The sequence below is a fragment of the Ipomoea nil genome, unplaced genomic scaffold (assembly GCF_001879475.1).
Source record: "Ipomoea nil cultivar Tokyo-kokei standard unplaced genomic scaffold, Asagao_1.1 scaffold0642, whole genome shotgun sequence".
Classification (NCBI taxonomy): domain Eukaryota; kingdom Viridiplantae; phylum Streptophyta; class Magnoliopsida; order Solanales; family Convolvulaceae; genus Ipomoea; species Ipomoea nil.
In genome coordinates this window covers 6,115,695-6,140,163 of record NW_017617070.1, presented here as the reverse complement: position 1 = coordinate 6,140,163, position 24,469 = coordinate 6,115,695, and the positions used below count along the sequence as shown (strand labels likewise).

The 24,469-nt window shown below is 35.8% G+C and overlaps 1 protein-coding gene, 1 non-coding gene and 2 pseudogenes across 2 annotated transcripts; 3 read left to right on the top strand and 1 right to left on the bottom strand.

The window, feature by feature from the left end:
• Window positions 1–1,944: 1,944 nt before the first annotated feature.
• On the bottom strand, window positions 1,945–2,018 carry TRNAR-UCG. The gene has a single exon. It is a non-coding gene; the product is annotated as a tRNA-Arg (tRNA).
• A 6,481-nt stretch (window positions 2,019–8,499) lies between these two features.
• LOC109174636 (premnaspirodiene oxygenase-like) lies at window positions 8,500–10,989 on the top strand. The gene is made up of 2 exons (XM_019323903.1): window positions 8,500–9,446; window positions 10,242–10,989. The coding sequence occupies exons 1-2, from the start codon at window positions 8,538–8,540 to the stop codon at window positions 10,857–10,859; spliced, it is 1,527 nt and encodes a 508-aa protein (XP_019179448.1). The 5' UTR covers window positions 8,500–8,537; the 3' UTR covers window positions 10,860–10,989.
• A 9,350-nt stretch (window positions 10,990–20,339) lies between these two features.
• Window positions 20,340–21,137, top strand: LOC109174478 (annotated as a pseudogene).
• A 415-nt stretch (window positions 21,138–21,552) lies between these two features.
• On the top strand, window positions 21,553–23,017 carry LOC109174637 (annotated as a pseudogene).
• Window positions 23,018–24,469: the final 1,452 nt, after the last annotated feature.

The window sequence follows — 24,469 nt, the reverse complement described above, 5'->3', positions numbered from 1 at the left end:
ATAATGTATGGTTCACACAGTTACAAAAATGGCATCATTTTACTTTTTGAAAAAAATTATTTTCAATTTTCGTTACGTTACGTAAACATATGTTCATACTTTTATAATTTCACATTCTGAATGTATAGTTATGAAGTTATGGATGTGTAGTTATGCATGCAATTCTGAATGTATAGTTATGAAGTTATAATTTCACATTCTGAATGCATAGTTATGAAGTTATAGATGTGCAGTTATGCAATTATGAAGGTATAGTTATGAAGTTATAGATGTATAGTTCAAATTATGCACAACATAACGCCGTTAATGGCAATCGAAACTGATTTTTTTTGTTTAAAGTTGGACATCAAAACGACGTCGTTTTTGCAACCGTGTGCACCATGCATGGTGTACACAGTTGCACAGCATAACGCGGACCATGGTTCACACAAGTTGTGTGGACCATATTTTGTATGTTATAAAATAATGTATATTTAGTACAAAAATAATGTACTTTTAGTATATTAATAATGTACATTGTATTTAGGGAAAGTACATTATTTGAGTATTGAAAGTAAATTATTTTGTATAATGTACATTCAATACACAAATAATATATACATTTAGTTAATTAAAAATGTACTTTTGTTATGGTCCACACAATAATTTGCCCTAATTTATAGCATTATAGGAGATGGGGACAAATTATTCTCTAAAGATACACAATTTACATATTAAATGTTCACAATTTACTTTTTAAAAATTTACAATTTGTGATGACCCTGTATTATATTAACAAATTTCCAAAACTTAGAAATACAATTCATATTCTCAAAGTTTACAATTTCAATATTAAAAATACATAATTTATGACAAGGGTCTACTTTGCAAGGTGGACCCTAATCGATGATATAACAAGAATGGTTGGCCCATTTAAGTCCAATTAACTCAAGAAACCTAAGCCTAACACGGAAAAAGGGACTAATTATACCATGGACCATGGTCTACTTTGCATTGTAGACCTTGATCTAAAAATAACCTTCAGATTATGTGTTTGTAATTGACACGTTTCGTACCTGCAGTTAACAATTTATGTACCTGTATATAAATTGAAGCCACATAACATGATAACTACATACACACATATTGTTAATTGTAGGTACAAAATATGTTAACTATAGACTTATAGAATGTTAATTAACATCTTATGTGTCTACAGTTAATATATTATGTATCTACAATTAACAATTTGTGTTTGTAATTATCATATTATGTGCCTTCAATTTTCTTATAGGTACAGAAACTTCTAGGATTAACAAAGATAAAAAAAAAAAAAATTGTGGTGACAATTTGGTCATTTTTCGTTTGGTCAAACTTAAAGTGTGTAGTTTTTGTACTTAAGGTGGTGCATCGTGTTCCTTTTTAAGATGAGTGGTTTCTGTGCTTAATGTGCGGCAGTTATTCAATTGAAAATTAAGGTGTGTTTTTTGTTAAAACTTAAGATGCGTCATTCTAAATCTTTAGGTGCGTCTTTTCATAACTTAAGGTACGTTTTTTTAACACTTAAAGTGCGTCATTTTGACATTTAAAGTGCGTCAGTTATAAACTTAAGGTGCATAAATTCAATGCTTAAGGTGTGCCATTTTTATACTTAAGGTGTGTCATTTTACTACTTAAGGTGCCTATTTGTAATAACTGTAAGTACAAAATATGTTAAGTCTAAAGACATAATTTTTGGGTCAGAATTCACAATGTAATATGGACCTTGGTATAACAATTGGGAAAAAAACGCATTGCAATTGAGAAACAATAAAATTGGTTCTCACTAGCTTCTTCTCCCTAGGGAAAACGAGCGGAAAAACACATTGCAATACGCACTGCAATTAAGAACAATAAAATTGGTTCCTTGGGAAAACGAGCGGAAAAACGCATTGCAATTAAAACGTATGGGGAAAAGGAGGAAACCGACCACAGTGGGAGTCGAACCCACGACCTTTTGATCCGAAGTCAAACGCGCTAATCCACTGCGCTATGCGGTCAGGTTAGTTTTCATTGGCTTCAAATAACAAAATAAACTGAGTCAATCTCTAAGCTCTCAAATGTGTATCTACACTATATGTATAAAAAACCATGGCCTCTGATCAGAGGGGGAATTCTAAGCAATAGTTCTCGTCAAAACTAATTAAATTCATTACTAAATATTTAAAAATAAAAAAAAAAAGACTTAACATTTTGCATAAATTATACGGAATATTATTTAGTACAATATTTTACACAACTTTTATATAAATAATTTCTTAATTGTATTAATTAATATAGTGATTTGCATTATTATGATTCTTTTAATGGCTAAAAGAAAAATGACTTCTTGGCCTTCTTTAGATAAAATGGCAAAGCGTAACGGATATTTCAATTCTTTCTTTTTATATTTTGTTACACTGTACTACTAGCAAACTCTATTCATTATCCTTGATGTTTACAACTAACAACTATAAAATGTGACAAATTGTGGTCCAAATGTCCAATGACAATTTGTGCCTCCTGTCAAATATTGGGCATTAACTAGCTAGGTATGCATGGTACGTCCACAATGTAATGTAGACCATAGTCTAAAATAACATTTAAATTATATACATGCAATTAACATATTATATATCTTACGTTAACATATTATGTACCTATAAATAAATTGAAGGTACATAATATATTAATTGTAATATGTACATAATTTATTAACTGAAAGTACATAATATGTTAGTAGCATGTATATAATACGTTAATTGTAATAAGTACATAATTTATTAACTGCAAGTACATATTATGTTAATTATAGGTACATAATGTGTTAATTGTAGTAGATGTACAATTTATTAATTTTGAATGCATAATCTAAATGTCATTTTGGATCAGAGTCCACATTGTAAAGTGGACCTAGTCTATGATATAACAATTACAATTATGATCTAAGTCAGTTTGAGAATAAAGAGTGATGGAATGACACTTATATAGAGTCCGGTTGAAACTGGAAAATGACTTCTAGAAGTTATTTTATGAATTTTTCAATGTTTGGTTATTAAGGGAATGAAAATAGTCAAAAAAGATACCCTTTCTAGTCCGAGAAAGAAATGACCCATTTTGTTAGAAAATGTCTTTCAAGATTTTTATTCAAAGACATTTTTCAAATTTTTTCTATCTCAGGCTGCTCAATTCTCTCTCTCCTTCTGAGTTGTGTCAAACAGGGGTTGATCGAGTATATGTTTAGTTATTATTTGAACTGAACTGGGCTGGTCTAGTTAAAATATGAGTATATTTAAGTTAGACCAAACAATAAAAATCTTGACATACTCTATATCCCGAAAGATAAAACATATATATTTTAGATTTAATTTTTATTTTGTTCAGACGTATTACTTTATTAATGTTTATAATTTATCAATTTATGTTTTTAGATTGATGCACAAGTGTTCTCATTGGAATCCTCCTCTATATATATATATATATATATATATATATATATATATATTATTTATGTGTGTGTATTTATTTATTTATTTATTTATATGTATGAATGTATATCAATGTTTGAATATTAAAAAATAATATATAAATATACACATGTATATTTTATTATATAAACATATATATATATTTTATTATTATTATTATTATTATTATTATTATTATTATTATTATTATTATTATTATTATTATTATACATAAGGATTAGTTAACAAGTATAAAGTTGGAATAATTCGAGGTAATTTAATTACCTAAGAAAATGGATGTAGTCACATTACCTAAAAACATACCACCACATCAACTTCAAGTAATATACCAGATAATCTCATTATTTGAACCAAACAAGGTAATATAACATTACCAGAATCAGATTATCTGAACCAAACGCCCCAAAGACCTACGTGACAGAGCATACTTGGGATGCCCGATCAATCTAGGCATCTAGCCATTGACCTTAGAGGACACGTGGAATCAATTAGAATCACACAATATTCAATTATAGCATGTGTTAATTTGGTTGAAATGAATGAATTAAGGGAAGCCGGAAAAGAATAGTAATTCAGTGTGATAAAAATAAGGTGGAATAAAATAGAAATTTAAATTACATTGTTTGATAAGGATGAATAAAAATTTGTGAGAATTGAAAGGAAAAAAGTTATATAAAGACTAAAATGTCATTATATAATAATAATAATAATAATAATAATAATAATAATAATAATAAAAAAGGGCAAAAGGAACATTTCCTTAGTTTTTTTCTGTTCCCAGTGCTCCGAATTGCAATTCCTATGGGCGTCCAAGAATTCCAATTTCACAAATAGAGGAAATTGTAATTCACTCAAACCAAACACTATTATTCGGGTGGTCAAAGAATTGTGTTGTAATTGAATTGCAACTACATCCAACCAAACAACCATAAATTATGAAAAAATTGTTTGCATATGCAGCTCAACTGATCATAGAGGTGAAAGTTGAAAAGAATAAATTATGAAGAAAATCATAATTGGACACATGCCATTAGTTTATTAGCTCTCTTAAAATAGCTAATTGTCATCTTAGTCTATATTGTACCTGAACTATCCAAAATTATGCAATTCAATCAAATTTAACATGTTCCTCTTGTCATCCCTGACTTGACGGTCATCCTATTAATATTATTAAAATTAATTTTAATACTTAAAAAAATCCACTCCTCTCCGTCTTTGCCCCTAGACAGGAGACGAAGAAAACGTTGTCTCCGGGCAGGAGACAAATATATGCTCTTCGTCTCTGGCATGTTCAGACGAAAATTTATTCATCTCCGGCCTAGAGATGAAGAATTCGATTGGAGACAAAGACATGGAGGGGGTGGTATGTTTTTAAATTTTATTTATTTGAAATTGTTAAAATAAATTAAAAATAATAATTTTTTTAATAAAATGACCGCCACGTCAGTGACAAGGAGGGGAATGAGATTTAATAGTACTCTTTTAGTTAAATGATTCAATGCACTTTTGTGTGTAGTTTGATGGATAATTTGAATTTTTTTTATGTAGTAGTTAATTGGTAATTTTGCTATAGTCAAGGGACTATTTTGGTAATTAACACATTGTATGTTTTATAAGTAATTAAATAAATAGAAACTAAAATCAAAAGATGTAAATTTTCAAAATTATGTCGTTTAATGATTATAAAAAATATACTTCACAAATAATTGAGAAAAATTAATTATTTAATTATTTCTTATTTTTGTGTATCATCAAAATCTTCTCATATTTAAAGACAAAAAGACTAATGACAACACATAAATAAAGTCGTTGTACACGTAAAAAAAAATTTAAACAAAAAAACGCACAAAGACAACCTTTTTAAAAAAATAATTGTCTTTGAAGTGTTGTTTATCCAACGTGTGTTTAAAGACAACACACTAATTTTACCAAGGATCTTGTAGTTCAATGGTTCCAAATTGCTTCCTTATTTGGGAGGTGATGAGGTTCAAATTGCTTCCTTATTTGGGAGGTGATGAGTTTGAACCTCAGAGGAGGTGATTATAAATGGGTATCCTCTACATTACAATTTTACAAAATCGTTGTCTTAGAAGTGTTGTGTGTTCAAGTATGCGACAACACACCAACGACTAAAAAAACACACAAAGACAATGGTTAAAAAAACACACAGAGACAACGGTTAAAAAATCGTTGCCTTTGAAATGTTGTGTATTAAAGTGTGTTTAAAAACAACTCACCAACGACAAGAAAAACGGGAACAATACACAAACGACAACAGTTAATAAAAAGTTGACTTTAAAAAAAAAGGACGCGTAAAGATAACGATTTTAAAAAACCGTTGTAGTATTATTTATTGAAGTTGATACTTAATGACTCAGATCAGAACTGGCCATTCAAGACATACCTGACACCCATTCGTATTTGGCCAACTATTTGCCTGTCGAAAAATACGAATTATCAGTACAATTCCATCAATGATACAAAACTTAAATAACCAGACATCCGAAAGAAATCATCAAAATTGCACAATAAAGATTCACCAGCTGTACGCTCTTTTTTTTTTCTTTTTTTTTTTTCTTATTTTCCTAAAGGTCTAAAGCTTGTGTGTGACCTCAAATTGTTTTGTGCATCAGATCAAATGAGCAATCATCAATGCAAGTGTTTATATCACACATGACATATCCAATTTAAAATTTACTAGTTTTACAAAATTTAAGGCTACTTGCCAAACCAAGGATATTCTCCTAGACATACCATATCATTTCAAAAACAAATTTGATTCTTCCAAACCATGGCACATCTCACACTCAGGCTTATTATATAGTCTTTTTAAGCGCTGAATTAGGTCTAGAACCAAAATGCCATCTTCTGGCACTAACAATAACTAGTCCATTAGTCCAATACTTCACATGAAAACCAACCAATAACCACAAATCCATAGAGTCTAAAATATAAAAATCTAACACAATCGTTATGCGTTGGACCCGTGTCCAGCATGCTTGCTGGACACGGGTAACAATGTCGTTAGGCACTGTTATCTTTTTTTTTTTTTTTTTTAATTTCAGACCGCTTCGTTATAGGAGTATATGTTCATAATTTTATTACTATATGTTAATAACTGTACATTCATAACTCCATAACTGTACGTTCATAACTCTATAATTGTACATTCATAACTCCATAACTGTACATTCATAACTCCATAAATGTACATTCATAACTCCATAATTGTACATTCATAATTTTCGAAGCTCCATGTTCACAATTTTAGAGCTCTATGTTCATAATTTTATCACTATATGTTCATAATTGTAAGTTCATAATGTTAGAGCTCTTTGTTCATAATTCGATCAATAACTGTACATTCATAATTCCATACTGTAGATTCATAATCTCATAACTGTAGATTCATAACTCCATAACTGTAGATTCATAACTCTATAACTGTACATTCATAACTCCATAACTGTACATTCATAATCTTCGAAGCTCTATATTCACAATTTTAAAGCTTCATGGTCATAATTTTATCACTATATATGTTCATAATTGTAAGTTCATAATGTTAGAGCTCTGTGTTCATAATTGCATAACTGTACATTCATAATGGCATAACTGTACATTCATAATCCAAAAAAAAAAAATAAATAAATAAATAACGCCGTTAACGGCAAAACGCGCGCAATTTTTTTTTTATAACTAAATGACGCGTTTTTTTTTTTAAAAACGACGTTGTTTTGGGCCCGTGTCCACAATTCATTGTGGACACGGGTCCAGGGCATAATTTGCCAATCTAACAACACTAAGTTCAATTCAATGTCTAGAATAAAAACCAAAAGGCAGCAACATCATCAGGGTGTGTTTGGTTCCCAGTTCCCACATGAGAATCGGAATTGGAATGAGAATCAAATACTTGATAATGGTAATAGGTTTTCTGGGTTCATGGATAAATTTAGAGCTTATTCGAGTTGGATGACTTAATTGCTATCCCCTAAATAGTTCATTGACTTATTTGTACTTTTCTCCAAAAATATTTTAGGTTTAATTTTTATTTTATTTAGACTTATTACTTTATTAATGTTTATAACTATTATAATAAAAATCTTGACCTAGCTTGGCTCTTCCTACATTAAAAAAGTATTAATTTTTTCACTTTCTTTAATTAATACTTATTATATTTATCAATTCATGTATTTATTTCTATTATAATAATAGACTCTAAGGCTCGAACTCACAACCTTCCAAATGAAAGTCCAACCCGGGTACCATTAGACCACATAGTCTTGGTAAGTTAAAATATATATATATATATATATATATATATATATATATATATATATATATATATATATATATATATATATATATATTATTTATTATAATTATTTTTAATGTTTATAACTATTATAAATTTTAATTTATAATTTTTTATTAATATAAATAATTATTATAATCATTAAAATAATTAATATTTTAAAAAAATTGTAATAGATTTATGTTCTTGAAAAATGAATCAAATAGAAACATACAATTTTTTTACTTTAACCCAAATAACAAAAATGAAAATGTTTTTCACAAAAAATCATTTTTCATAAAAACATTATTTGCTGTGTTTTCAAAGGTACCATTAAAATGCTAAATATTGTGTTCAATTTAATGAACATTATAACACTCCGCGGTAATTAAACTCCTTTTGTTCATTATGTTTAGGGATGACTAAATAATGTCCAAATTATGATGCCTTAGATCAACTAATTCAAAATAAGTTTATTGGCTTTGCTTTTATAGGGTTCAAGGTGGTGAATTTGGCCTTGTGGCCATCACCAATCTTAGTGACTAGTGGGTGGAGTATGAATATTATCCTTTTGATCGAGTTTGTTACGTTACACACTTACACTAATTTACCTCTCTTGTGTCTCATAAATTTTAAGTCTACCTTTTAAGGTATGATGCTGACCAGTAAGTTTGAAGTTAAAACTTATATATAACGCTCAAAATTGTTAGTTATATGAATTCCTACACCTTTCTTTGCCTCTCTTAGTTTTCGTTGAAATGGAAATTAAGTTTCCATTTTCCCTCATCATCGCTTTCATCACCCTTCTCTTCCTGTTATTCAACTTAATCAAGAACGTTACAAAGAAATCCAAGAAAACTAGTAGTGTCGCCGGAAAACTGCCGCCGGGACCGTGGAAATTACCATTTATAGGAAGTATCCACCATCTGGCAGGCAGCTCAGCACCACCCAATCATGTTCTAAGAGATTTAGCGACGAAACACGGCGGCATAATGCACCTCCAGCTGGGGGAGATTTCCGCCGTGGTGATATCGACTCCCCGGGCGGCGAAACAAGTACTGAAAACCCACGACGTCGCCTTCGCCAGCCGGCCGGAAATCCTAGCCTCCAAGATCATGACCAACAATCAAAACATCGCGTTTGCTCCGTACGGCGAGTACTGGCGACAGATGCGCAAAATCTGCATCTTAGAGCTCCTCAGCTCGAAGATGGTGTCGTCGTTTTCGCCCATCCGGGAAGCCGAGGTTTCCAAGTTGGTTCAGTACATGAAATCCTCTTCGGGATCGCCAGTCAACCTGACGGAGAAAATCTTTCAGTATACCAACGCCGTGGTTTCCCGAGCAGCATTTGGGACGAAAATCAATGACGAAGTGGGAGTTTTGTCGCTGATAAATGAAGGGATTGCCTTGGCCGGAGGTTTCGACGTGGCTGATCTTTTCCCTTCTCGGAGATTTCTGCATGTACTGAGTGGGATGGAGCCCAGACTGAGGAAGCTGCGCCGTAGAATTGATCAAATATTGGATCAAATCATCGACCAGCATAGACAGAAGCACAACGACAATATTGGATATTGCGACGAAGATATAGTTGATGTGCTTCTTAGACTCCAGGAGAAGGGTGGCTTTAACTTCCCTATCACAACCGACAACATCAAAGCTGTCATTCAGGTCAGGGAACATTAATCAATCAAACCTTCGATCTGCGTTTAAGCTCATGAACATACTACACTATTTTTCTACATTGAAGTTCCAAAATGGGTTAATGAGCTGTAGAAATAGGTCGGTAAGGTTCCCGCAATTTTGACTATATATAGGCCACGGTCACAAGCTGTCTTTAAAGAAGGCGATCCAAATGGTTGCTTCTCTATGTGAAGGTGATCACTAGGTTGCCTTCTTGGTCAATTGGAAGGAGACCAGACCGGTTAATCGCAATTATTATTGTGTGGACTATCGTCCACACAAGTTGTATGAACCATATTTTATAGTGTAACATAATGTACATTCAGTATAAAAATAATGTATATTGTATTCAGGGAATGTACATTATTTTTGTACTGAGTATACATTATATTATATAATGTACATACGGTACAAAAATAATGTATATTTAGTATATTAAAAATGTACTTTTTGTTATGATCCACATAACATTGTGTGGACCATGGTCCACACAATAATTTGCCGGTTAACCGGGGGCAATTTTGTTATCAACCACGACGGTCAACGGCCTCCAGTAGTGGTCAATGATGACCGGCATAAGTTAGACTTATTTGACCAATTTTAATAAGTGAGCATTTAATTGCAACTTTTAAAATTTTAGGGACTTAATTTCCTTCTGGTATAAAGTTGGAAGGTATATTTGACATTTTCAGGAGAAATATTTTTAGTTTGAATATAATATAATGATGTCATGCATATATATATATATATATATATATATATATATATGATTGAGTTATGCAGGACATGTTTTCAGCTGGAACAGAAACCTCAGCATCAACAACCGAATGGGCCATGTCAGAAATGCTAAGAAATCCAGGAGTGATGGAGAAGGCACAAGCTGAGCTGAGAGAAGTGGTGAAAGGGAAAGACAAAATCCAAGAAATTGATGTGAAGGAACTGAAGTACTTAAAAATGGTGATCAAAGAAACTCTAAGGTTGCACCCACCTATTCCCTTGTTACTCCCAAGGGAGTGCAGGGAGGAAAGGGAAATCGAGGGGTACGTCATACCACCCAAAACCAAAGTCATCGTTAACGCCTGGGCGATTAACAGGGACCCCGAGCACTGGAAAGACCCCGAGAGCTTTAAACCGGAGAGGTTTAGAGACAACAACGACGGGATGGAATACATGACGGGTGGGCAGAATATGGAGTTTATTCCATTTGGAGGGGGAAGGCGAGTGTGCCCTGGCATAGCCTTTGGTTTAGCCAATGTTGAACTTCCTCTTGCTAATTTGCTCTACCACTTTAGGTGGAAGCTCCCTGATGGAACTAAGCCTGCAGATGTGGATATGACTGAGGTGTTTGGGGCCAGTTCCAAGAGGAAGAATAATCTGTTTCTCATTGCCACACCGGCCTAATACTATACTAGCTGAATTATATTATCCAATCATTGATTTCCACCAGAAATCAATGACTTGTAAGTTGTAATGATATGGTGACCTACTTGTGGGAGTTAATAAATGCACCTCACTGCTCTTTTCATTTTAATATTATGTGAGAGTTAATGCTGTGTGTTAGCTAGCAAATTCATCATCTTTTCAAAAACTATAAGACCTCATCCAAATGTTGGCAATTTTTTCCTATTCTACTTTCTCAAACATTTTCAGCCCAAAAGTAACCTAGATGCCATCACAATACATGGCAGTTGGTGATTTTAGTTTTTTTTTTTTTTTTTTTTTTTTTTTTTTTTTTTTTTTTTTTTTTTTTTGTAATATTTATGAAAAATGACTCATTTTTTCTTTATTTTCAACTGTTAAATCTACTAGATCGATGGTTTGAATTTGTCCACCGATTCTCATATGAGGCATGATTCTCATAGAAGCTGGAACACACACACACACACACACACACACACACACACACACACACACACATATATATATATATATATATATATATATATATATATATATATATATTAAACATATTTTAGAATTTAGTAATAGATTTTATAATAATTTATTTTTAATTATTATTATAAATTGTTTTTTTATTGTTATTACTATTATTCTTACTATCCTTATTATTGTTGTTGCTGCTACTACTACTACTATTATTATTATTAGGATAGGATAATGTAACTAACCTAGCTATGCAAATGATACACCAACGGATATGTCACGGGATGAGTTAATGACAAATGGGTTACGACGTTCCACCCGGGTCAAGAAACGAAGTCATGAATGGAAGGACAATAATTTTGTTTACAAATAAGAAAGGCATTAGAATCATTCCTAAAATTACATAATATTGGTTTACCTTATTTATGCATATCTTTTCCTTATTTTATGCAGTAGTCTTTGGTAGAATATTTGTATAAAAGCTATTACCGGCTAAAGCAATGGGCAGAATAAGAATTATCTCTTCTACCACCTTCTGTTATTTCTCTTCTCATCTTTCTTCCTGCACTATTCTCATTTTCTTCATTCTTGGAGTCTGCACTCGCTCGAAGTAGTGTGTAAACTGATACACAACGTATCAATTGGTGCTTTCATTGATTCGTTCTCACGTTCCATTCATGTCTACCAACCAGGATAACTCCGCTAATGAAGCTTTGTTGGCTGCACTCCAACAAACGGTAAAGCAACAAGTTGATATCCTCACCGTTTAGATTCAAGCCTTACAAGGAAAATATGACTCACAGGCACTAGCGATCGAAACAGTACACCAACAGATCAATCAACTACAATCTCATGTCAAAGGAAAATCTGTTGAAGGCCATGATGGGAATTCCTCTGGATTGTTACCAACACCACCAGTTAATACCCCTTTTTCGCGCCAAACGGGGGTAGGAGACTCAGATATACCCCGTTCGTTACGACTAGATATTCCACGGTTCGATGGAACGGATCCATTCACTTGGATTTTTCGCATTCGGCAGTACTTTGATTTCATAGGAACTCCAGATGACCAGCGGTTTCGGATTGTTGCCTTCAACTTGGATGGAATAGCTTCTGAATGGTTCCAGTATATGTCAAATAATGGCCTAATTTCTGGATGGTCAAATTTTCTCCAACAAGTACAGCTACGATTTGGACCATCCCAGTTTGAGGATCACCAAGGAGCTCTATCTAAACTCATCCAACGTGGTTCTGTAGCAGAGTATCAGGCAGAGTTCGAAAGGTTGATGAACCGTGTCACGGGTATTTCAGAATCTTTACTGATTTCTTTTTTCATATCTGGCCTTAAGCCAATGCTACAACGTGAACTGAATGGAGCATTTTCCTTAGCTCGTGCTTTTGAAGCCCGGGATAATAGTCGTTTTACCTCACGCTGGCCAAATAAACAAACATTGCAGCCGTCGGTTCAACAGCCACCATCACAATTGCCAGTAATCAGGAACCAGCCCAATGGTCTGCCTATGTCAGTAGCATTGCCCTTACCGGTGCCACCAAGTCAACCCGTTCCACGTTCTCCAGCTGAAATGAGGGAAAGGAGAGCAAAAGACCTGTGTTATTATTGTGACCAAAAATGGTCTCAATCCCACAACTGCCCAAACAAATCCTTTATGTTGCTGGTAGCTGCGGATGATACCATAGATGAGACACCAGACGATCATATCGAGCCTGAGTTGGATGATACTTTGATCACAGGTGACATTTGTAGTTTAAATTCTCTAGCAGGTCCTGGTAGTCCGCGGTCTTTGCGGCTATGGGGAATGGTTAATTCGCATAATATGCATATCCTTATTGATAGTGGGAGTACCCATAATTTAATCCACCCCAAGATAGCGGAGAAGCTGCGGTTGCCGATAATGCCAACACCGACGTTTCGAGTTTTCGTAGGGAATGGTGACTTTTTGGTATGTGATTGCAAGTGCCAACAAGTTGGACTAGTCATGCAAGGGTCTCAATTCACAGTGGACCTATATGTACTACCCATTCAAGGGCCTGATATTGTTTTAGGCGTTCAATGGCTACAAAGCTTGGGTGTTGTGGCTCAAGATTTCTCTATACCATCCATGGAGTTCTGCTGGAATGGAGTTACAGTGACATTAAAGGGCGATAATGAATTACATCCTACCCGGATATCTTATAATCAGCTGCAGGCTATGGTCTCCTCTAATGACACCCATACTATATACGAACTGTACTTATTGCAGGAATCTGATAATCAAGAACCTTTTGAATTGGAATTTCATTATTCCGTGCCCCCAGATATTTTAAGTGTTCTACAACAATACTCTTCAGTATTCTCCACGCCCTCGGGATTACCCCCTCGACGGTCACTTGAGCACCAAATTCATTTGTTCCCAAGTACCAAACCTGTTAATGTCCGTCCATACCGATATCCTCATTTTCAGAAGGCTGAAATTGAAAAACTAGTGGCAGAAATGTTGGATCAAGGCATTATACGACCAAGCCAGAGTCCTTTTTCTTCTCCAGTGTTGTTGGTTCGGAAGAAGGATGGAACATACAGATTTTGTGTTGATTATAGAGCTCTGAATGCAGTAACAGTTCGGGACCACTTTCCAATTCCAACTATTGATGAATTGTTTGATGAATTGGGGGGAGCTAAGGTTTTCTCTAAGTTGGACTTGCGTGCAGGGTATCATCAGATACGTGTTCGTGATAGAGATGTTTACAAGACTACCTTCCGAACTCATGAAGGTCACTATGAGTTCCTGGTTATGCCATTCAGCATGTCAAATGCCCCGTCCACATTCCAGGCAACCATGAACCAAATGTTGGCACCGTACTTGCGTAAGTTTGTAGTAATATTCTTTGATGACATTTTGATCTATAGTGCTTCCTTGTCCAACCATGTTTCTCATCTACAGCTTATTCTGGAATGCCTGCAATCTAATCAATTTTTTGTGAAACTCTCAAAGTGTCATTTTTGCCAGTCATCCATTGAATATTTAGGTCACATTGTTGATGCCAAGGGAGTTCATGCAGACCCAAAGAAAGTTGAAGCTATGTTTAATTGGTCGGCAATCACAAATTTGAAGCAACTCCGTGGGTTTTTGGGCCTTACGGGATATTATAGACGGTTTGTACGGGGATATGCGACCATTACAGCTCCATTAACTGAACTTCTCAAAAAAGATGGATTTTATTGGTCCCAGGCAGCTGAGTCAGCCTTCCAAGCTCTTAAACATGCCATGTCTCAAGCTCCGGTTCTGCGTTTACCAAATTTTGAGTTACCTTTTATCATCGAGACAGATGCATCTAATGTAGGGGTAGGGGCTGTTTTAATGCAAGAGGATCATCCCATCGCTTTTTTTAGTAAGAAGCTAGGTACCCGCATGTCTGCAGCTTCTACATATCATAAAGAGCTCTATGCAATTGTAGAGGCAGTGCAAAAATGGCGAAAATACTTACTTGGCCGATTCTTTGTCATCCGTACAGATCATCGCAGCATTAAAGAACTCTTACAGCAAGTAGTTCAAACACCAGAGCAACAAATATATGTTAGGAAATTGTTGGGATACCATTTTCGCATTGAATACAAGCCTGGTAGTTCCAATCGGGTGGCTGACGCTTTATCACGTATACATGAAGCTGCTTCAGGTGACAACACTCCATCCATGATGTCAATGATTGCATCTTATCCCACTTCAGATTTTTTGGCTATTTTACGCAGTGAAAATAGTGTGTTGGCAGAACTCGTGGCTCTACACCTGAAGTTGGATAATAAGAAATTATCTCTGCATTTTTCTGTGCATGATGGACTCTTACTGTACAAAAATCGTTTTTACATTGCCAAAGAGTCTGCACTTCGTGAGCCGTTATTAAAGGAATTTCACTCCACTCCAATGGCCGGACATGCAGGGGTTAAAAGAACATTGATTCGGCTTGCCACTAGTTTTTATTGGCAGGGAATGAGAAAGGATGTTGAAAAGTTTGTGTCTGAGTGTTTAACTTGCCAGCAAATTAAATCGTCAACTCAACCACCAGCTGGTCTCATCCAACCCCTGCCTATACCGTCCCAAGTATGGGATGACATTACAATGGACTTCATTGTAGCCTTGCCATTATCTCATGGATTTTCGGTAGTAATGGTGGTAGTGGATCGTTTAACGAAGTACGCTCATTTTGGTGCACTGCCGGGAGCTTTTAATGCATCTAAGGCTGCTGAATTGTTTACAACAATGGTTGTTAAGTTACATGGGTTCCCTAGTTCTATTATCTTTGACAGAGACAAGGTGTTCATGAGTAAATTTTGGCAGAAGTTATTTGAATTGAGTGGAACAACTTTGAAGCATAGTAGCGCTTATCATCCACAGACCGATGGCCAATCCGAGGTTATTAATCGTGGCTTAGAGCAGTATTTGCGTGCTTTTGCTCAAGATCACCCCAAGTCATGGCATGAGTATTTGTGTTGGGCTGAGTTTAGTTACAATACTAATTTTCATAGCAGCATACAAATGACGCCATTTCAAGCTTTGTATGGTCGCCTTCCACCCACTATTCCTCCTTATGTGAAGCACTCAACAACAGTTGACTCTGTGGATTCCATCCTCTTACGTCGGGATGAACTCCTTCGCAATTTGAAGGAAAACATACAGAGAGCGCAACACCGCATGGAGCAAAAAGCCAATCGGAAGCGCCGCGAACTAGAGCTAGCAGTGGGTGATCGGGTGTTGGTCAAATTGCAACCTTATCGACAATCCACACTGGCAAACAGATCCTCTAACAAGCTTGCCAAAAAATATTTTGGTCCTTTTACAGTTCTAGAGCGCATTGGTGCAGTAGCATATCGCCTTGATTTGCCCCCAAGCTCTCGTATTCACCCAGTCTTTCACGTTTCAACATTGAAGCCATTTCGGGGGGATGAGAGTGATACACCTAGTTCGCTGCCTGCGGATGCCATTGACAACCATCTAATGTCCATTCCTATAGCACTTCTTGAAACTCGGCAGGTGCTCGTAAATGGCAAGAGAGTAGAACAAGGCTTGATTCACTGGAGTGATGGATTGTTGGAAGATGCCACTTGGGAAGATTTAGACAGCATTCGTCAACAGTTTCCAACCATTCACCTTGCGGACAAGGTGCCTGTAACACCCCGTGTCACGGACCCTAAAACCAACTGATTAATTAATTAATTAATTAATAACCCAGGAGAAAGAATAAATTATAATGGTTAATTAGGGAAAAAGGCCACCATAGCCCATGGGCCCAATTATATAAACCCAACCCCTAAACCCAATAGGAATAAACTCTAAATAAACACTTGGATCTATAAATAGGGAACTTAGGGAGCACCTAAAACCCCCGCCCACACGCCTAGACGCCCCATCACCCCAAGAGAGCTCCAAGAATTCCCTTAGAAGAAATCAAGAAAGCAAGAAAGCTTAAAGAAAGATCCTTCATAGCCAAGGAATTAATTAAGGCTAAGAGGTAACCCATGTCTCAACAAAACCTATTTTCATAGCTATGATTTCCCCTTAGGGTTTCCCCCATATTATTGTGAATGGCGAAATTATGGTAATTATTATTGATGTTGATTTGATGATTCCATGGGGAATCTTGATAATCTTGATATTGGGAGTTTCTTGATAATTATGATGTTCTTGATGATTAATTGGGATTTTGATGATTATGTGTTGTTCTTGATGATTATGATGTTCTTGGTGATTAATTGGCATCCTCGATGTTTATGTGTTATTCTTACCGAATCTTGCAATTAGAAGATGAATCGCATTCTTGTTGATATAAAAATAATTAGAACCCTAGGTTGTATCGTATGTTATTATTCTTGGGTTATCGGGTGGGGAAATCACATGTTTGGGTGTGGATTATGATTAGAAAAGCATGATAGGTTATGTGCCGTTCGTTTATCATATTCGATCCGTTAATTGTCTATGTGTTGTCGTTAATTACGTTGAAAAGTGTCTAAGCATGGTTTCGGGTTCCACAACGGTTCCCGGGACGAAAACTTGATGAAAGAGTCAGTGGGGGGTAGGTGGGGGGTAGGGGACCCGCCACCTACCCACGGCCGAGAACACTGTTCCGGCAGCGGGCAGCAGGCGGGCGGGCAGCTGCCCGCCGGCGACCCGCTGCCCGGAACAGTATTGTCCGGCGGGCAGCCGGCGGGTGGACCCCCACCCACCGGCTACCCGCTGGAATTTTCCCCCCCTCGGGACCCCGGCTACCCCGTTTGATGTTTCCCCGATCCCCGTGGTGTCCCAACGGACCCCGTTTGTCGTGCCTATGTCTAGTTTGATGTTTCGGGTACCGTTCGTAGGTTTATGAGTCTATTGTATTGCATGCTAGTTGAATTGGTATCCCGTTGACCTAGGTGGAAGAAGTATGAACCCCTTAGGACTATTCTTAGTAAGTGATGGATCACGCATAGGTTTTGTTATACGTTTTATCCCCCTTCCCAAGGTGTAATGTGGGTTGCATGTGCTTGCCATGTGTTATGTGTGCGTGTTACCCCAATTCGGTTGCGATCGGATTGGTTATCCTGAGCTGCGGTTCAGAAGTCGGCTATGGTCAGATGGGAATTCCTGGCTGTAGTCGGATGGCGGTATCCTGGGCTGCGGTCCAGAAGCTGGTTGTAGTCAGATGGGAATTCCTGGCTGCAATCAGATGACATCTTTCCTGAGCTGCGGTTCAGAGGCTGGCTGTGGTCAGATGGGAATCTCTGGCTACAGTCAGATAACACACTCTCTTGGGCTGCGGTCCACTGTTTGGTTGCGATCAAACACTATGATGAGCTGCGGTTCATCGGTCGGTTGCGATCGACCCCTCCGTGTTGCGATACGGGGCAGGGTGCTGCGGGGCCGTGTCAGAGCTATATGCGCTGACCCTCATGTATGGGCATGCGATTGGTCCTGTGGCGCCAACAAAGTGTGCTATGAGTTGTGATATGGATGAGCTGTGATTATGAGTGTCTTGGAGAAATGTGACTGTGGGATTTATGTTGGGGATTGATTATGATGGGTGGTGATCATTGGTTATGCCTTGCCTTATCTATTGCGAACCGCATATGACTGTTATAACTGTTGCTTGTGTCTGGCCTTACCTGTCGAGTCATTCCCGGCTTTAAAAGCTAGAGTTCGTAGGATATATCTTCATGCTCAAAATGGTTTTCGTATTTCTATATATATCTCTATATGTATTGTATTTCAACGCGTTGGTGTGGGTTACCAGCATCTTTCGCTGAACAGATATATTTGGCTTTCAGGCACAGAGGATTAGAGCACTGGAGCGCGCTAGAACTGGAGCGTAGAAGTAGTATAGTTTCCCTTTCGGCCTGCGTGCCATGTTATGCTTTTATATTTCAGAGGATAGTAGTTAGACAGCCTGTGCACCTGGGTTCTCTAGCCCAGGTGTGGCATAGCACCCCGTACACTTATGTTACGCTTTGGGATTTAATGAGATATTACCTTTATTATTAAGTTTTAAATGTCTTGAAAATCAGGGGTGTTACAGTGCCTTCTCAAGGAGTGGGGAGTGATACACCAACGGATATGCCACGGGATGAGTTAATGACAAATGGGTTACGACGTTCCACCCGGGTCAAGAAACGGAGTCATGAATGGAAGGACAATAATTTTGTTTACAAATAAGAAAGGCATTAGAATCATTCCTAAAATTACATAATATTGGTTTACCTTATTTATGCATATCTTTTCCTTATTTTATGCAGTAGTCTTTGGTAGAATATTTGTATAAAAGCTATTACCGGCTAAAGCAATGGGCAGAATAAGAATTATCTCTTCTACCACCTTTTGTTATTTCTCTTCTCATCTTTCTTCCTGCACTATTCTCATTTTCTTCATTCTTGGAGTCTGCACTCGCTCGAAGTAGTGTGTAAACTGATACACAACGTATCAGCAAATTTGTAATTTGTAATCCTCGGACAAGTCAAATTAAAATCAAAATAATATGAAACATTCATTTCAACAAACAATTATATCAACACTTTTTTAGTTGCAGTTAATGGCCTAACTTTATTGGCTCTTATTATGTTTGCAGATGTAAATACAAAATTGCCTATCGCAGTGACTTATGGTCAAATCTGTTGATGATCTTTTGCGTTCTATTGCTGATACTGATTTTGGAATTAAGTCTTTAAAAAGATTGAATGAACAACTAGAACTAAAGATAAGGATTTAGGAGCCGGTGAGTGCTGGACTCAAAGTTCGTGTAAGCACCGTGGTTAGCTAGTGTAATAGGCTCAAGAATGAGGTGAAAAAACTCACTGAGAAATTGGATGAAGTCTTGCTCGAGCAACTAGAGACTGATATCATAATGCTTCTAATGAAAAGAAAGATAAATAATGAATTAAGAGTAAGAATACAAGCAGTCTAAAAACTGTTTTAGTATACTTTGTACTCCCTTCACAATTTGGTTAATAGTAATTGAAAATTAATAAAATTTAAATTTTAAATAAAAAAAATTATTAAAAATATTTATTTCATTGTGCGTTGAATTTGAAAATGCCAAGAATAATGTATATAAACACTAACATGCCCTTATTTCATTTTCTCTCAATTTTGTTTTTTTATTCGAGCCTAATCAAATCAATTTCTTATACCCAAGTTTTCGTAACCTAAGCAACTAGTAACACTCCCATTTCCAAATAAAAAAAAATAAAAAAATCCAAGATAACCTTGGAAAAATTATTTTTATTAACTTGAAAAACATTATTTATAAATGCAAAAGTCAAAAACAAAACGAGAGAAGAGGGGTTCACAAATACCATGAGCATCACATTGAGGTTTAGTAAAAGTGGTTAACATAAACCTTACCTGAAGCATCCAAAATCTAAGACCTTCCTTACGAAAATCAGTGAGAAAGTTCTCTTTTCCTAACCCCAATCTTCTTTCTTTTCTTCCCCATTTCTGTCTTATTTCTAAGTGTGTTACATCTACATCGCCGAAAATAGTAGCCGTCGTAGCAAAAATGGTCAAAGCTATTAGGGTTCACGAGCTCGGTGGTTTTGAGGTTTCGAGTGAGAGGATGTTGAAGTAGGAGATCCAAATGAAGGAGAGATCAGGGTGAAAAATTATGCACTCTACCTTTAGTTTCTAAATGTAGATTTCTACAAGGAGGTTTGCAAGGCTGCTAGCATGGGGCCGGGGATGTTGGTGTGGTGATAGTAGTTGGTTTTGGATTAACTGAAATAAAAGTTGGGGATGTTGTTGCTTATAATGGTGGCTATCCAGAGGGAGTATATGCTGAAGAACAAATCCTCCCTACATATAAAGTGGTGCATGTTCCTCTGTCTATTAACCCCATTACAGCAGCATATATACTTGTGAAGGGAATGGCGACTCAGAGTTCTTACTTTGCATATGTTTCAAGGTTGAGCCAGGAAACATTGTTCTAGTTTATTTATGTTGTAGTAGGTGGAGTTGGCTCCCTTATGTCTCAATTAAAAAACACGCAACCGAAGCCAAAGAAGATGGTTGTTATCATACCATACTCTACAAGGAAGATGATTTTGTCTCCTGTGTTAATGAGATCACACCTGGAAAAGGAGTGTAAGTTGTCACTGAATCTGTTGGGAAAGAGACCTTTCAGGGATTTTTAGAATGCGGCCTAAAAACACGTGGCTACATGGTGAGTTTTAAATATTCATCTAGAACACTAGATCTTGATGTGTCTTTATCTGCAGTTGTAGCAAAATCAATGTTCTTAACTAGGACTTCTATGACTAGGACTTCAATGATACATTAAAAATATTTATTTGATTGTGCCTTGAGTTTGGAAATGCCAAAAATAATGTATATAAAAACTAATATGCCCTTATTTCATTTTCTCTCAATTTTGTTTTTGTATCAGAGCCTAATCAAATCGATTTCTTATACCGAAGTTTTCATAACCTAAGCTCTGATACCAACTTGTAACACCCCTATTTCCAAAAAATCCAAAGATAACCTTAGAAAATTTGTTTTTATTAACTTGAAAAATATCATTTATAAATGCGGAAGCCAAAAACAAAACAAGGGAAAAGAAATTCACAAATTGCATGAGTAAGTTCTCTTTTTTCTTTTCCTAAACCCTAATCTTCTTTCTTTTCTTCCCCCATTTCTGTCTTCTTTCTGAGTGTGTTACATCTACATCGTCGAAAATAGTAGCCGCCGTAGCAAAAATGGTTAAAGCTATTAGGGTTCACGAGCTCGGTGGTTTTGAGATTTCAAGTGGGAGGATGTTGAAGTAGGAGATCCAAATGAAGGAGAGATCAGGGTGAAAAATTAGGCACTCTGTCTTTAATTTCTAAATGTAGATTTCTACCAGGAGGTTTGCAAGGCTGCTAGCATGGGGGATGTTGGTGTGGTGATAGTCGTTGGTTTTGGATTAACTGAAATAAAAGTTGGGGATGTTGTTGCTTATAATGGTGGCTAACCAAAGGGAGTATATGCTGAAGAACAAATCCTCCCTGCATATAAAGTTGTGCATGTTCCTCTGTCTATTAACCCCATTACAGCAGCATATGTACTTGTAAAGGGAATGGCGACTCAGTTCTTACTTTGCATATGTTTCAAGGTTGAGCCAGGAAACATTGTTCTTGTTTATTTATGTTGTAGTAGGTGGAGTTGGCTCCCTTATGTGCCAATAGGAAAATACTTTTCGGGCAACTTTCATTAGAATTGTCTCAATTAAAAAACACGCAACCGAAGCCAAAGAAGATGGTTGTTATCATACCATACTCTACAAGGAAAGAGGATTTTGTCTCCTATGTTAATGAGATCACATCTGGAAAAGGAATGGAAGTTGTCACTGAATAGTTGGGTAAGAGACCTTTCAGGGATTTTTAGAATGCGGCCTAAAAACATGTGGCTACATGGTGAGTTTTGGATATTCATCTAGAACACCAGACCTTGATGTGTTTTATCTGCACTTGTAGCAAAATCAATGTTCTTGACTAGGACTTCCATGATACCTTAAAAATATTTATTTCATTGTGCGTTGAGTTTGGAAATGCCAAAAATAATGTATATAAAAATTAATATGCCCTTATTTCATTTTCTCTTAATTTTGTTTTTGTATCAGAGCCTAATCAAATCAATTTCTTATACTGAAGTTTTCGTAACCTAAGCTCTGATACCAACTTGTAACACCCCTATTTCCAAAAAAAATCCAAAGATAACCTTAGACACATTGTTCTTGTTTATGTTGTAGTAGGTGGAGTTGGCTCCCTTATGTGCCAATAGGAAAATGCTTTCCGGGCAACTATCATTAGAATTGTCTCAACTAAAGAACACGCTGTCAAAGCCAAAGAAGATGGTTGCTACCATACCATACTCTACAAGGAAGGGGATTTTGTCTCCTGTGTTAATGAGATCACATCTAGCAATGGAGTGGAAGTTGTCTATAAATCTGTTGGGAAATTCACCTTTTAGGGATTTTTAGAAGGCCTAAAAACATGTGGCTACATGGTGAGTTTTGGACATTCATCTGGAACACCAGATCTTGTGGCTTTATCTACTCTTGTAGCAAAATCAATGTTCTTGACTAGGACTTCCATAATACATTACACAAGCACACCCAACGAACTACTAGAATGTGCTGGGGAGGTATTTGCCTATGTTGCATTGGGTGTGCTAAGAGCCTAAGAGTATGCACCATTCATAGTTGTTAGGCTGAAGAATGAGGTGAAATAACTCTGTGAAAAATTGGATGAATTCTTGTCTGTGAAAAATTGGATGAATTCTTGTTCGAGCACCTAGAGACTGATATCATAATGCATCTTTTGAAAAAGAGGATTAATGAATTAGGAGCAAGAATACAGCGGTTGCATAACTGTTTTAGTATGCTTTGTACTCCATTATTTGGTTAATATTAATTGAGAATTAATGAACTTAAATTCTAAAAAAAGAAATTATTGAAAATAGTTATTTCATTGTTCGTTGAGTTTGGAAATGTCATATAAATATATATATATATATATATATATATATATATATATATATATATATATATATATATATATATATAAACTAATATGTCCTCATATTATTTTCTCTACATGTCCTGATATCTAAAATAGTTATTATTGCTTCTCAACCTATTACTTAAAACTATTTTGGATTGTGGCTCCATGTTGTCCTCATGTCCTTCACAGATTTCTTCATGAGATCTGAATTCTGCAACTCAAATGTGACCTCTTCCAATTTATAGTTAAGTTCCGCTTCCTTGGCCTTCTTCCGAGCCAAATTTATAGCCATTTTGGATATCTCATTGTGGCATCTTTCAATATCCTCCTATAGATAAGATAGCTTGGAGATCAATTCTTGGTTGATGTGCATCTCAGAATCATATACTTCCATTTTGGCATTAAAAAGACGCCTAAGCTCAGAAACAAAAACAACAACAACAACAACAACAATAATAATAATAATAATAAATTCATTCTCAGGTTTCCAGACAAGATAACAGAAGAGAGGCGATCGAAAAAAGGAGAACGAAAAGGTATCACGGAGGTGAGCCGGAGCCGAAAATGCAGAAACCGAGAGAGATGGTGCCGGAAATGCAGAGGGTTGAGCGTCTGGAGTCTGAACAGGGATGATATTACATATACGTTAGAAAATTTTGGATTCGACCCGTTTAGGATTTAATTCGACCCTATTTGGGTCAAAACTGGTAGAATCATTTCTTTCTCTCAATAACCAGACTGGTATTCTTTCACCAAATTGCCTCCACAAGGGAAGGAGCTTTACCATTCCATAAAGCACTTCTCATTGTGTGCTCCGATCTGTTTTCTCCACAAGCTTTTTTTAAATAAAAAATTATTTTTCAATAAATAATGCCCGGATTAATAATAAGCAAAAATTATAATTTATGTTCACCCATAATGTCAATTATAATGTGACTCTTGAATTAAGGGAAAATTGTAATTGTTTTTTTTTTTGAAAATGGAAAATTGTAATTGTTTTTTTTTTTGAAAATGGAAAATTGTAATTTATGTTCATCCATAATATGTCAATTATAATGACTCTTGAATTAAGGGAAAATTGTAATTTTAAAACGGCATCGTTTTAAACCCCATATCCGTGACGGGAGGGGCA